The 16,260-nt window shown below is 31.6% G+C and overlaps 3 protein-coding genes across 3 annotated transcripts; 1 reads left to right on the top strand and 2 right to left on the bottom strand.

Moving 5' to 3' along the window:
• Nucleotides 1-1,469: 1,469 nt before the first annotated feature.
• On the top strand, nucleotides 1,470-2,618 carry LOC17899733 (putative wall-associated receptor kinase-like 16). The gene has a single exon (XM_006305169.2). The coding sequence runs from the start codon at nucleotides 1,470-1,472 to the stop codon at nucleotides 2,616-2,618; it is 1,149 nt and encodes a 382-aa protein (XP_006305231.2).
• Nucleotides 2,619-5,622: 3,004 nt separating this feature from the next.
• On the bottom strand, nucleotides 5,623-8,615 carry LOC17897864 (polyadenylate-binding protein RBP47C). Its single transcript, XM_006307458.2, has 6 exons — nucleotides 8,054-8,615; nucleotides 7,296-7,773; nucleotides 7,045-7,103; nucleotides 6,791-6,921; nucleotides 6,590-6,686; nucleotides 5,623-6,019 (listed from the first exon to the last, which is right to left on the bottom strand). The coding sequence occupies exons 1-6, from the start codon at nucleotides 8,453-8,455 to the stop codon at nucleotides 5,855-5,857; spliced, it is 1,332 nt and encodes a 443-aa protein (XP_006307520.1). The 5' UTR covers nucleotides 8,456-8,615; the 3' UTR covers nucleotides 5,623-5,854.
• A 2,631-nt stretch (nucleotides 8,616-11,246) lies between these two features.
• On the bottom strand, nucleotides 11,247-11,693 carry LOC17900463 (precursor of CEP1; the record flags this gene model as incomplete). The annotated part of the gene is made up of 1 exon (XM_006306410.2): nucleotides 11,247-11,693. A coding segment is annotated over one exon (306 nt), but the record flags the coding sequence as incomplete, so codon positions are not given.
• Nucleotides 11,694-16,260: the final 4,567 nt, after the last annotated feature.

Below are 16,260 nucleotides of genomic sequence, written 5' to 3'. Positions count from 1 at the left end.
AAACATTTAGAGATTTTTGGATTCAATGATATTTTTTCTTCTCAAAGTCCATGTATTTATACCCATAAACCCTAGAATCAGTCAAACATTATAAAGTTAATCTTGTGTTTTTTGTTAGTAAATTTATAATTTATTAATTTCATGTCATTAAATTTTGCATACTTAATAATTGTCAACTTTATTATTTTTGGCAGGTTATTTAATACTCCCTCCGTTCTACAATGAATGATCTTTTAGCCTTTTTTTTTTTTTCAAAAATAGATGATTTTCTCAAAAATCTATACAAAATTAATTATAATTTTATTGGTTTTAACAATTTATATTATACAAACTATTTTGTCATTGGTTGAGTTGTGTTTATATAGGCATTAAATGAGGTTTTTATTTAAAAATACGCAAAAATTTAATAATTTATTAATCTGTGTGCATTTGGTTAAAAAATCATCTATTTTAAAACGGAGGGAATATTTCTATTAACCTTTTTTGGCGCGTTATTTACTATTGTAACTTAAAGTTCTTTTTGCGCGTTTTTAAGTTGTGAATTTTGAACAAGTACAAAACATTCGAACATCATTGTGTCTAATATCATTCAAATAGGTAGTACCATACATACTATTGACTTTTGGCCGTGATTAACCGACGACATTGTGGTAAGACTATGCCGTTGATACTAAAGAGTGTCGAAATATTTTTCCACTTTACCACAGAAAGTTTTCAATTTAGCTATTCTAAGACCTTAAAAATAGCTTAAGTTGTTGGGGACTAGCTTCCTTGAGACCTAAAAAGTTAAAGCCTAGATGATATAGTATGTAAGCTCAATAGCTCACTTTCCGATATTATTAGTGTGATTACCTTGATGTCGATAATTATATCCAAACACAACAACAAAACAAACCTAAGTATTTAGATTTGTTCGACAGCGTTAAACTAATGACATGATTAACAAAGGAAATATAATAATCAAATCGGTTCAACTCACTTCTTCTTTGATCAATAAGACCAATCGGTATCTTAGCCAAAAGAAAAAGATCTTACATAAAATGAAGTTTTAACATTTCAAATAGGTTTCTCAAAACAGAAAAAGTAAATAAATGAACCAAATGTCCTAAAAAGTATCATCATTGAAGCTTGGATAATTAAATCAAGTCAGTTTATCTCATACTAGGTTCACATAAGGGTTCTAAACACAAAATCAATATTTATTTACAATAAGAAAGAACAGTTTTGGGTTTGTACTATATATGGTCTTGTAATGAAAAAAACTGAACTGAACTATGCGGAATTAAAGTTGTTACATACGAATTAAGAAAATATATTTTATTTATTTTTTCTATAAAAATCCTGAATAAAATGAATTCAACCATGTATAATATGATTATCAATTTATCATATTCATAAATAAATAAAAAACTTATTTATAGACTAAATTGTCAAAATTTTGGATTGTGTGAGCGAAAAGTCAATAAATAATGAAATGTCCGGGACGCTTCTCTTCTCTTTGGGTCAACTCTAAAAGTCCTGCTAAAATACATCCCGATCTCGTATGTCTGCTCCTTCAAATCAAAACCATGTTCTTGGGAAAACTAATGACTTCTTGTTTAAGAGGGGAGAGGACAACATCGTACAAATCATCTTGCTCTGAGATATCATCACTGAAGAACGGAGGGTTACTGGTTGAAGAACTAATCCGTATTTCGAATGGTGACTACAACCCTTTCTGTGTATTCTCTGAACACGAGCTGAAGCAAGCAACCAAAGACTACGACCAAAATCTTGTCTTACTTCTTGACGACAACTACAGCTTGTTTCAGGGAGTTCTTGAGAACAGAGGAGTTGTTCTCATCAAGAAAACGAATGATCATGATGAGCTCGTTGAATATTGCATAAGGGAAATCGCTATAGCTGCATACGTCAGTACGAACAGGAATCTGGTGAAGCTTCTCGGTTGTTGTTTGGAGAGCAAGGTACCGATAATTGTCTTTGAATATGTACCAAACGGGAATCTATCTGCCTACTTGCAGGAAGAGAAACTGATTCTGCCATGGAGATGCAAGGTTCGTATCGCTGCTCAGGTTGCAGCTGCGATTGATTATCTCCATGTTGGCAAATCCAGACCTTTGATTCATAGACATGTGAAGACAGGTAACATTTTACTTGACGCTAACTTGAACGCCAAGCTATTTGATTTCGGACTTTCCCTAGAAATTCCCTTAGGTGAAACCTATGTACAAGCATTGGTTGAAGGAACAATAGGGTTTATAGCTCCAGAATCAGTAGATACTGGCAAATTTAACGAGAAGACTGATGTTTTCGCATTTGGTGCTACGCTTATTGAGATCCTGACTGGACTAGAGCCTCATGATGTGTTCATTCAAGCTTCTAGTACTGATCGGTTTCCAAGCCTCACTCCAGCTGCAGAGTCTTCTCTAATACCTGTTCCTTTACCCACACGAAGAGATCTTTTGGTGTTCTTGAAGTCGAATCTGATAAACGACGCAAAGCAAAACGCATTAAACGCTACCGCTGAGCTCGCTGCAAGATGTGTCGACGTATTGCCAGAGAAGAGGCCAATGATTGAACAAGTGGCTAAGGAGTTAAGGCAAATTCAAAACATGTAAAGTAAATTTCCAGTTATCTTGCACCTTTTGTTTCCAGCGGATCTGTCAAAGCTCAAAGTATTCTACATTTTCAGTTTTTTTCAATATGAACGTTTGCACATGTGACATGTAACCTTTTCATGCATTCCTCTTCAAAGTAATTCCTCCCTGTGCTAAAGGTCATAGGTCATAGCACTACATTTTAACGATGGTGAAACATCTTCCTAGAATTGGCAACATATGTAATTCTAGTTATGTCTTTTACATATATATATATTCTGAGAGCTCCCTTATTTACTTGATGGCTCAATGCGAAACCTTTTAAAACTATAGTTGGATTTTAACTCTCTCTCATGAAATATTTAAAAAAGTGTCTATATATTTCGTAATGACACAGAAGAAGTTTCGACGAAATAGAGTTGACAGTAGATTTTAGCGACTCACCGCGTGGCAATTTCTTTTAATAGTTATTAAGAAAAGAAATGTATGTTGTATATTTTGTGTTTGTTTTAATATGTTTTTATTAATATTTATGAGACCTAAGAAGTTAAATCTTAAATAATATGTGATTGCTTTGATGGCGATAATAATCTCCAAACACAACAATAAAAACAAATGTAATTTTTTTGGCTTTGGTCAACAAAAACTTAATATATTGAATAACTTCCCACAAATTCATAGATTTTAAGCTTAAATTTAAAAAGTTGATGTATTAAATGACACTTTCTCGCTTAGAAACCCCATGAAGGTTTTGCTTAATAGGATATTTTTAGAGTTTCTTAATTGGATTTGTGAAGATGATCTAAAAACAACGATGTTGATATTCAGTGTCTATTTTCTTCTTTCATCATTTGGAAAAGAATTAAAAAAACACGTTAATTTGTAATTTACAATACTCGATTCCTAATGTCCTAAATCAATAATATATATGTTGGATTATAAGTAGAGAGTCGGTTAATATATCACCAATTAACTTGAAAATAATATGTATGTATATCAATAATATATACGTCGAGTAATAACAATGATTTAGTTTTTAAAAAATTTAAAATTTAATAACGCGCCAAACTTGTAAACTTTGCTTCTAATAATAGACAGAGGAAGACATCAATTTTATCATGTTAAACTGTAAAAACATATATTTGTCACTTTATTTATATTTAATATAATTACATTTATACCTTGTTAAAGAAGACATAGTAAATTATTTTATAAGGCATACAAAAAAATATATTTTTTATTCATTTTATATAGTCCAACTATTTATCAATAATTTTTTGTAATAGTATTGTATTGGAAAACTATAAAGAATGCATGATTCTGTAAGATTCATACGTTATTTCCATTTTCACTCTCTTATTGAACATAAAAAAAAAGTTTAATTCTAAAAATCCAAGAAACAAATATACCCTATTCCTTACGGCAATCAACAAAAAGCCAAAAGTTAATTCTTTTCTTAAGATTTTAACGTGTCTTATACAAACTAAAATAGTGAATTCTGAAGAAGATGAATACATTAAGTAATATGTCATATCAAAAAATAGAATTACCATGTTAATTTGCAACAGAGGCAGTTGAAACCTTAGTAAAAAAATTAACATTTGGCATTCTCTAATTGCCATTAAAAAAAAAAGGGTTAATACTTTTCTAGAGGACTAAAATTCAGAAAATCATATTGGAGATTTTAGAAGAAGTTCTACGTTAATATCAAAACAAAATCTTCAACTATAAGGCTCATAGTTGTATATGAAAACATAATATTTTTGCATCAACCTCATCATATATATATATTGTTCCACCTGAAAATCAAAATAAAACAAGAAACAAGTTAAGATTTGTTTAAAATGAAACAATGATATCACTAACAGAGAGGCAAACCTCAAATTCAATACTAATAAAACCATAATGTGGCTTCATCGGATCCAAGTCTTATTTTCTTGATGCCTCAAGTTGCAAAAACCATCAAACTGCATGAATTATTACATAACCCAAAATAGATATATGAAAAAGATCATTGAAACATTTAGAGATTTTTGGATTCAATGATTTTTTTTTCTTCTCAAAGTCCATGTATTTATACCCATAAACCCTAGAATTATAGTCAAACATTATAAAGTTAATCTTGTGTTTTTTGTTAGTAAATTCATAATTTATTAATTTCAGGTCATTAAATTTTGCATACTTAATAATTGTCAACTTTAATATTTTTGGCATGTTATTTAATACTCTCTCCATTATAGAAGGAATGATCTTTTAGCCTTATTTTATTTTCAAAACATAGATGATTTTCTCATAAATCTATGCAAAATTAATTATAATTTTATTGGTTTTAATAATTTATATTATACAAACTATTTTGTCATTGGTTGTATTGTGTTTATATAGGCATTAAATGAGGTTTTTTATTTAAAAATACGCAAAAAATTAATGATTTTATTAATCTGTGCGTATTTGGTTAAAAAATCATCTATTGTAAAACGGAGGGAATATTTCTATTAACATTTGTTGGCGCGTTATTTACTTTTGTAACTTAAAGTTCTTTTTGCGCGTTTTTAAGTTGTGAATTTTGAACAAGTACAAAACATTCAAACATCATTGTGTCTAATATCATTCAAATAGGTAGTAAGTACCATACATACTATTGACTTATTGGCCGTGATTAACCGACGACATTGTGGTAAGACTATGCTGTTGATACTAAAGACTGTCGAAATATTTTTCCACTTTACCACAGAAAGTTTTCAATTTAGCTATTCTAAGACCTTAAAAATAGCTTAAGTTGTTGAGGACTAGCTTCCTTGAGACCTAAAAAGTTAAAGCCTAGATGATGTAGTATAGTATGTAAGCTCAATAGCTCACTTTCCGATGTTATTAGTGTGATTACCTTGTTGTCGATAATTATATCCAAACAAACCTAAGTGTTTAGATTTGTTCGACAGCGTTAAACTAATGACATGATTAACAAAGGAAATATAATAATCAAATCGGTTCAACTCACTTCTTCTTTGATCAATAAGTTCCAACATTCTGAAGAAACAAATCAAATTAATCAATCAAATCCAAGTCCCCTAAATTACTACTATGGTTTCCACCAAAATTTGTTTTTCCACTAGAAAGATAAAAAGCCCTAAACTCAAGGAGAGACAAGAAGCCAAACCACTTTTTGTCTCCTTGAACCTCTTAACATCACCTAACTTGAGTGAGTTTTTGTTTTGTTTGCCCTACAGATAGATGATCAGATTAAGCTTTTAGTTTCCTTAGCTAACTTGTTGCTGATGGCCACCGTACATTGGATACCCTCCGTAAGGTGCAGCGGGATACATTCTCGGGTCATGAGGCTGCGGTGCCATGTATCCATACCCGTTGTAGTACTGTCCTCCGTAGTATGGTACAACCCATTGGTTTCCATACTTATCCCTTGGCTGCAACACAACAAAAAAACTTGTTACAATCAGAGATGCTTTTAATCAGAGGCATTGTATAGATCACACCAGGAAAGTAGTCAAGGAAGGGTGGGCGTAAAAACCAAACCGAACCAAACTTAATTCACGCTTAACCGTAACAGTAGTCTTATAAACCAAACTGAACTGAACTAAAACTAAGTGCAACCACACCAAATAAACAGAAGTTCATCAAAAGAATCTTTTGAGTTGAATACATATCAAAAAATTTAATGATGCTAAACTCTATATACTGTTAATCAACATCCATGAAGTTTTACCATTTCAAATAGGTTTTTCAAAAACAGAAAAAAGTAAATAAATGAATCAAATGTCCTAAGAAGTATAAACAATAAAGCTCGGATGATTCAATCAAGTCAGTTTATCTCAGACTAGGTTCTAAACACAAAACAAATATTTCTTTAATGTAATAAAGAACAGTTTTGGGCTTGTTCTATGGTCTTGTAATGAAAAAACTGAACTAAATTGTGCATTTTGGTACACTTGTACCAGGAGGATTAGACACTTATGTAGACATATAGTGTAATTTACCTGCTTATTAGCTGGATTACGTCCCCAAGAAAGCCGAACTGTTTGCTTTCCAATTACAGTCCCATTGAGTTTCTCCAAAGCGTCCTCTGCACTTGGTCTGCAACCAATTGTTGAATATCGAATCGTTTACGGTGACAGAACAACGATAAGATACTTACTTCATTCATGGTAACTATTCAACATAGGCACTTAGTATCTTACCTGCTAACAAATTGAACAAACCCACATCCTTTACCAACAGGAATCTTGACAGAGACAATTTCTCCATATTCAGCGAAAGGTTGCCTTAGGTCTTCATCAGTGACACTAGAGTCAAGTCCTCCAACAAATATCTATGTTATAAAACATGGATTAAGACGTATAACCAAAAATAAGATTCACCTTCTCTTGTCACAATCATATGAAAGGGAGATAACAAAACAAGAAGATGCTACAAAAAAAAGAAAAACAATTACTGTTGTGTTTAGTGTGTCCCCTTCAGGACGCGCCATGGGACCATTCGGCATGTATCCACCTACCAAAGCCAACAAATAGTTAAGTACACTAGACTCAAAACATATTGCTGCAATATCAAGAACCTAATGATGACCATAAAGGTTCCATTATCGTAAAACGATAAGCCACCCGGTTAGACAAGATTTAACAAGAAGCAATCAATCAAAAAGCTTAAAACTTCATAGAACTACCTAAATCAGAAAGAACTTACCTTGTTGTTGATAACCAGTAGTCTTCCTCGGGGTAGCAGGACCGATTCGCATAGCTCTACTAGAACACTTAACACCATTCATCTCAGTCATTGCTTTGGTCCTTTCATTCTCATCACCAAACCTCACAAAGCCATAGCCTTTCGATCTCCCGGTATTAGCATCAATGACAACTTTAGCAGCTTTCACAGACGGGTACTTCTCAGAGAACGTCTCGTGCAACAAAGCATCAGACACATCCGGAGCCAAATCCCCCACAAAGATAGAGAGATCAGGTCCATTGTTCTCCAACCTCTTCTCACCAGTGCTAAAACTAGCCCAGTTCAAACGGAAAGGTTGCTCTGTACGTAACATAGTCGTTCCATTGAACTTCTGCAAAACCTTATCAGCTACATCATGGGATTCAAACTCCACAAACCCATAGCCTTCTGATAAACCAGTGTGCTTGTTACGGATCACCTTAACAGAAACAATCGGCACCTGTACCAGACATAAAGTACACACATTTAGATCAATTGCACAAGAAACAGAGATTAAAAAAACAGAGTCAGTGAGTTCCATAGATTAAAAAAAAAGCAAACTTTACATGATAGATTCTGAAAAGAGCATCTTTTTAAAGGTCAAAAGCATTAAAAGTCAACGAGAACAGAATCAAGAAACTGTTAAATGCACAATCTAAAGACGCTAATCAAAGAGAGATACATAAATGTTGTGTAATAATGTAAGAGAGAGAATGATATATAAAGAGAGAGAAGCAAACCTCGCCGGCGGATCCAAAAGAAGAATTGAGATAAGCCTCATCCATCCAATGATGCAAATCACCAACCCAAATGGTTTTGTTCTCACCATTAGATGCGTTCTGATACTTATTGTTATTACCACGAGACTGATAAGGATGGTGCTGATTCGGGTACTGATGATAAGGTGAGTAAGGAGGCGGCGGCGCGTACATCATATGGTGAGGCATTACAACCGCTGGTGGATATCTCATAGCCATATACGGTGGCGGCGGTGGAGTCAGAGATGCTTTTGGTTGGTGGTTCTCTACTACAACCTCTTCTTCAACCGGAGGCTGAGGCTGCGGTGGCGGTGGTGGGTTGTTGTCGTCGACAGCAAGCGGCTGAGAATCCGAGGATTCAGATTGAATCTTGACGTCTGCCATTAATTTGCGGCGCTATGTGATGTGATGTGATGTGATTTTTTTTAAGATTAGGGTTAGATTCGGACCAAACAGAGGAAGTTTTGAGAGTTGTGTGTGTTTGAGAGTTCTATTAATGGCAAAGTTTAGGGTCCAAATTATCCGGTTAAAGTGGGGAAAAACATTAACCAAACACAGATACGGGTCGGGTTTATGGGTTTTTGATGGGAGTTCCGGTTTCTGAGTTCTGACCTAGTTTTGTGAAAACCGTTGGATTGTACGGAGAGAGATAGATCTTAACCGTTGGTTGGTTGGTTTAGTTTTTGCTATTATGAGTGTTTGTGTTATTAGATTCTCTCGCATGATGTACTTTCCCTTTTTCTTATTATTATTTATTATTATTTTTTTGTTGATATTATATGCTTTATTATTTTCTTAGTTCTATTTCTTTTTTAGCTTTACTTTCTGAAAAGAAATTTGGATTTTTTGGATTTATTTTTCCCCTAAAAATAGAGTTATTTCAAGATAGAGTAAAAGAGGCTTCTTGATTTTTTGGTGAACAAAAGAGGCTTCTTAATAGTTGGCTCTGTTTTTTACTCTAAAAATTAATAATTCAAGTATATTATATTAAATATGATTTTAACTTCTATTTTGGTCTTCTAATTTAAAATTTACAATTTTAACTCATTTTAAAAGACAAGTGCACAAGGACAACAACATTTGGAGGTTCAAAGTAAGAATTTTAGCATTGAAAAAGGTAAGAGAAGAAAACAAAATTTTATATCGAGATTTAAAACTTCAAACCGAACAAACAAAAATCTTCTATAAGTTTGTTTAGGTATCAAAAGGTAATATATCAAACTGATGAGCATTTTGTAAATAAAAAAAGCTAAACTCCAAAATCCAAATACATTTATTTGATCATTTCTTCAAAAACATACTCACAATACCCCTTTTGGTATCACATTTTCAAATGTTAAGTTTGCAAAAATCTTTATATAAATACTTTTTCTTACAATATCTATAAATTTTGGTCTTATTTAGTGCAATCTTTATATAGATTATTTACCATATTTATAATTATGTTGCTTAACCTATTAAATAATTTAAAACCAATAAATAAAATTAACTTAAATGTTATGTGCAATGTAGGTACCTCAATTAATGTGCTAACTAATTAGCAAAAATAAATCTTTAATGTAATTAATTTGAATATCCTTGGAAAATAGTGTAAGAGTATAATTTTTTATAGTATGTAGATCAAATAGATTATGAAAAGACCTATAGTTATATTAGTTGTGCAAAAAAAAAAAAAACAACCGAACACATGCATTTCCAGTAATTTTGTATTTGGTATTTTAACTTTTAACTTTTAGCATAATACAAAATAAATGACTAGACCAGAGATCACTTGTTTTTTGCATGTCCTCACTCTTTTATAGTATGGTGTAGAGTTTCAGCCACTGACGTACTCATGTATTTTATCTACACAGGTTAAAATAGTCTAAGAAAACTGCGCAATATGTATAAAAGCATTCTATTGTCCTTATGTCCTAAAATATTTTCATTACAATCTCATTTGTAATAGTATTGAACACATTTTTAGAAAAAAAAAAACTAAACAATCATTCAAAAATTGATCTGCAATCGAGTTGCGTCGATGTGTCTTTACGATCTTATAATTTTCTTGCAATTCCTAAACTAAGTTTTAAGTATAATTAAAAATTCAATACAACTTAATTACTTGTAAAACCAACATTTAATTTACTTAAAGAACGTTGCAACACATATCTGCTGCTCGTGAGTAGTCCTCATGAGTTGTGCAACAAAAATAAAAACCTGAAAGGAGATTAAAAAAAAAATCTCTCTTTCTGCTTAATTTAATTTTATGACTGATTATTAATTATATTAGGTTAAAAAAATTGGGCTAGGTTTATTTTTAATTTTAAAAAAATAACACTTATAAATATGACAAAACATGTTCGTTGTGGGCTAGGCTTTCAATAACAAAATAAAATTAAGCAGGTCAGATTACTGAAACATTATACTGTATATATATTAAACTATAATAACCTTAAGATTTAATTATACAAAACATATAATAATACTAAACAAATGTTAGAATTTTAAAATCACAACTTTAAACAAATTTAAATATCAATATTGTTTCACACTCGCAGCTTTAAAAACACCAGTTTCGGGATTCTCACAAAGACGTTCTCATCAAACTGTGTTTTCATTATCTATGGAAGGAACAAAATGCATTCCCAACTGATAAGACGAAGTGAGAAGCTAGTCAGGAATTAAATTAAATTAGATAAATATATGTTTTAATTGATGAATATATTAGAGTTTGTTTTTTACTACATGTAGTACAGTAAAACCTCTTAGAGGGTGTTATTGGTTGGAAAAACTCTACTAGATTAAAAAAAAAAAAAACAACTCTACTAGATTTTTCCAAAAAAAAAACAAATCTTTCTTATATTCATATCTATAAAAAAAACATATTTATCTAATTTCATAATGAGTTGGGAAGCCGAAATAATTAATGAAACAAGAACATATCATTATTCTTTCCTTTAAGAGTGTAAATATACGAAAGATTCATAACATATGCAAAAGATAGGAAAAAAATCTGAATCTATTAAACATTCTTAACTATGATATAACACTAGAATCTATAATTTGAATATACTTTCTAGTAAAATTTTCGAAACTCATCGCCACAATCCATTTATATATGTATTATTGAAAGCGTTTATTCATTATAGAAACTTACAATACGCGACAGCGGAACAAAACCACGACTAAGATTGAAATGCCAATGTGATACATACGTACATGATACATATATATGTCATATCATAAAATTAGAAGAAATGTCTTAAAATGATACATTCATACACAAAGTATATATATATAGATGATGTAGACTTTGAAGTATGATGTGATCAAATCAGTGTCGCCCGTGAGAATGTCCTACGCCTGGGCTGTTTCCAGGACTCGTAGGCCTGAAGTCAGTAGGGTGCGAGATGACCGCCTTTCGAAGGACTCTACGTCGTGTATATGTGACCACAATGGTAGGACTCTTAGCCTGATCAGGCTCTTTATAAACTGGCTCGATCTCTAACGAAGTAGTTTTCAAATGTCTCTCTTCTGTATTATGAACTCCATGCAAAACAAGCAAAACAAGGAAAAAGGTAAATGTAGAAACTGACTTATTCGACATTCCTATATATGTCAGGGGACAAAATTGAGATAGTAAGAGAAGAATGAAAACAACAAAACAAAATATATATATGTTAGGAGAATTGAAGATATGGAAACAAGAAGAATGAAATATTGGGTATTTATAAAGAAGTAGTTAGGTTACAAACATTAGCATAATGTATTAAATGAAACTTTAAATGTGGGGGAAGATTTTACTTCAAAAAGAGAAATGATGATGTTTTTATGATGTCTGAGTATATAATGTAATCCAGGTGATTCATACTTCCATATGTTTCCAACTTTGCATGTATGTGCTCTCTGTGTTGTATATACATGGCCCATGCATTCACACGCTCAGTTTGTTTGGTGTTTATTTAGATCATATTTTTTCACGACCAATGTGGGTAAAGATCCGTCAGATCATCGTTATAGAAAAGTTGTTGGCCTTAAGATGCGTATTGGTGCCAAGGGAGATGCATTAGAGAGGCAATAGGGGAAAAAAAAAGAAGAGAAGATCATAACAAGATTTGAATAGACATGACATATGCATTCGGTTCAGATTTCAGATTTTCGGTTATGGAAAATATATCCCAACTAGAGCTAAATTATATTTCGGTTAGGTTGAGTTCACTAGTTTTGTATAAATTTACATTAAAAAAAACTAATTATCTTTTTTTAACTATATATTCATTAATGATTACAAATTATGAGAATTGTTACAAAGCCGATTCTTCCATAGAAAATCCTCTCCGACCCTATTAAATTAAGCTCAGACATGTTGGTGTAGATATGCATTAATCAACTCTTAGGCCTTGAATGGCTGTAGATTTTGAACTTGATTTTAGTTTTAGTTTTTAAGAAAATCTACTTTATTGCCAATCAAGATTATGAGCAAAATGGTTTTCCTAAAATATAGGGAATCTAGATTTTGATGGTTTTTGTCAATTTGTAAATAAAATCTAAAATCCATATTTATGAGTTTTTCATTTGTTTAACGTGACTTAATTTTTTTTTCTATTTTTCATTTTTTTAAAAAGTTTTAACACGAAAACTAAAAACCATAAACTAAAAAGTAAAATCCAAAAACCAAAAACTATAATTCAAAAACCACCAAAAAACTTGCAAACATTCATGGCCTTAGTTAACAAGTAATAACAACTGGATTAAGGAGGCTTCCACAATTCATTATCTAGTTTTATTAAGTATTATTTTCCGTATTATTTTTAATTTTAACCAAAATTTAATGTATCGGTTTATTCGGCTAATTCGGTTGCCCAAACTGTAGATCGATTCAGATTCGACAATCGGATAATGCTATGCAGAAATGTCTATACCATTTGGTTAAAATTGTATGGTAATTCATACGCTTATATGTTACTAAATTAGCTCCAATTCTCCTATTATTGATCTAACGTTCAAAACTCAAAATACATACTATTTTTCCATAACTAATCTATCATTTTCCTTAAGATATTTAGGGGAAAGCACCGATTAAAGTGAATGATGTAATACAAAAAAGGGGGTTGGTTGATGTTAAACAAGAAATATCAAGACTTTCAAATCAAGAGGAACAGAAGTTTTCATGCGTAAGATGGATCACCTTCCACTATGGCTTGTCCCCGAAAGTACTATACATGTTATGTTCTCTAGACCATGGCCTATGCTTTGCTTTTTTATAATTATATTTGATCTTGTTATCTATCGTATTCAACTATGTAATTATATACAAAAACCAACTTTGGCTTTATCAAGGTTTTTGTTTTCCTTTTTTCTTGGTGGAAAAAAATATTTAAAGCGTCCACACATTAGTTCCACCGTCCATCAAAACCGGGAGGAATGTAGTGAATTGATATGCGGGGAACCACAAAATCAAACCTCAAACAAGTTGAGTGATTTGCAAACATGAGGAACTTTGAAAATTTGAGAACAGTGAGAATGTGCAAAAATGAGATGGCATGGGAAATACCATTCGGTTTTTATGCATATCATATCACTGTGAGAAATAATGCGTGCACATATGAATATATGATGCGTGACATATATATATATACACATATATATAGAAGGCTATGTCAAAATATAGTAAGCTGAAAAAAACATGCAATAACGTTTGGGGTTAAAAAATGGCGAACAGAGAGTTACAAAGCTATCAAAGTCGAAAAGGGCTCACAACGTTTGGAGTTACAGTCTTAATGCGCAACAAAAACATTGTAATTTGTTAGTGGGGTGAATTGTAATACCCCGATTTCCAAAAAAAATTGTCGTACATAGAGAGGTTTTAAGAAACTTATTGGACCAACCTATGTCACCTAAAGTGCACTTATCTTTTCACTCAACCATTTTGAGAGACTTCTACCGTTAAGCGTGTTTATGCTGGAGTTATTTTAAGATGGGTAAATTTCTTAGAGTGGTTGCCGAGTTTGTATTGATTTGTAGGATCGGTAACCACGTCTTTAAAGATTCTTAGACATAGCATCCCGACCGTTGAATAAGGGTGGGTTCATATATGAAGAGAAAATGTGAGACTCATTAAAGAAGATGGTGGTCAGGGCGTTACAACGACGTCAATATATGGGCTAGTTAAGGACTCCGTATAATTTATGGCATTGTCGTGTAAACTAGGTTTGAATTCTTATGTGATTTATAAAAGACCTCACTCCTATTTAGGATTCATATGATAAACAGAAGTTTCTAGAAAGGAAAGAGATAAAAAATTTTAGAACATTAAAATCATGTTGTTATCTTTTCCAAAACTCTCTTAGATTGGTGAACAGATTTTAAAGTGATTTGAAGCTGTTCAGAATCAAGTAATCTTAAAAGTATGGGAAACAAATTAGTGAGTTCTTGGAAGCATACTAAGAATTTGAAAGGCAAGGAGATCTTCTCATATAATAAGGCTTATAGAAGAGAGATTATGATTCTCTTTATATTGCCGCACACTCTCTAGATTAGGAGGAGGGGTTTTAAAGAAAGTCAACCCAAACATTTTTAACTTACAAACCTTGTATCTTGGTACAAAAATGAGCCATATAAATCCAATTATCTTACACACATAGGTTCAGTGTTAGTAAGTTGAAAATGATGCTTACCCAAATGATGCTTTGTTTGAGTGTCATAGGTTGATTTGGGGATTGGGCCATAAGTTAGTGTCCAAAAAGTCGAGTATAAGGTTTTAAGATAGTAGAAGACGAGACGGGTTTGATCTGGAGTGTTTCAGGTCGAGTATGAGCCAAAAACTATCTCTGGGGAAGGGGTGGATCGGTCCATGTGTTGGACCATCGATCCAACAACTTTTGAAATTTTTCGTCTCATTGGGAGAAGTTGGACTGATCGGTATCCAAGTGGACCGATTGATGTGACACTCTCTGATTCAACCTCTACAACTGCTTCAATTGATTGCCAGAATGATATGTCATCACAAAATTGGGTATACCTCGTGAATGCACCATTGAATTTTCTTACAAACACTTGAAAATGAAAGCTAACATCATTATCCATCTTGTGTGAATATATTAGAAAGATCAAGCGGTGGGAAGTTTTCTATATGAGTCCAAATATCCGACACTTCTATACGAATCTGTATCTCCAAATGTGTGTTTGCATCCTAAACGACTCGTTTTATTCCAAAGCAACCAAAAACCTGAAAAGACTCGATAATTAAAAGGCTAAAACTCTGAACACACTTTGATTCAAAGAAAGTTTTAAACTAAAAAGAGAAATCAATGACTTAAAAATCTATAAAAACACAATACTCCCTCTGTTCCTAAATGATTATTTTTCTAGATTTTACACAGATATTAAGAAACCATCTAAAATTTAACAATAACTGCATAATTTTTGTGATTCACGGTTTTTAAAATTTTGAACTAATTTGTAAATACTAATTATTTATTTATTTATAACTTTAAAAATAATCTTTTTGAATCAAACTTTTATTCCTAGAAAAATCATCTTTTAGGAATGGAGGGAGTGTATCATAACTCATACGAAGATTTGTTATTATAGACTTTCTAATAAACACATTATCATAATATTAAAAAGCTAATAGTAGGACGGTAATATTTATTTTCTAACTTCCTTCCCTTTTTTGTAAAAAGCTAAAAGATAAAACTAGGACCTATATTCTTTTTAATAGATTTTCCTGTACCAAAAATAGGGATAGTCATTGTTATTGGATTATACCATGTATTTGAAGTCAGTTATTTTATAAACTTTATCTGATTTAATAATGACTATCCCTATCTCTATATTAGTAAAAGAGATGTATAAAATAGAATACGGGTAGGGTCAAAATTAATAAAATTGACCCGATTTTAACAATTGGATGCTTCAAAACCGGATATTAAATTGGGTTTGGGTACATATATTATAAGTATGACCAATATTATAACCATTGTTATATGAGCATATTTAAAATTTTACAAGTTTCAAAATATTATAATGAAAAGATTAAAATATATAAAAAAAATTTAGAGTTTAAAATATTAAAAATAATTTTTTTTGGAGACATAATTTTTATTGATAAAATATATTATATATTTTAGGTAGTTCACAGGTTAGTTTGTTAAACTCACAATTATAATGGTAGAGTGAGTTATGAATAATTTTTTAACGAAATG

Source organism: Capsella rubella, unplaced genomic scaffold, assembly GCF_000375325.1.
Source record: "Capsella rubella cultivar Monte Gargano unplaced genomic scaffold, Caprub1_0 scaffold_1, whole genome shotgun sequence".
Classification (NCBI taxonomy): Eukaryota; Viridiplantae; Streptophyta; class Magnoliopsida; order Brassicales; family Brassicaceae; genus Capsella; species Capsella rubella.
Note: the sequence above shows the minus strand (reverse complement) of the source record. Positions and strands in the feature narration are given on the sequence as shown.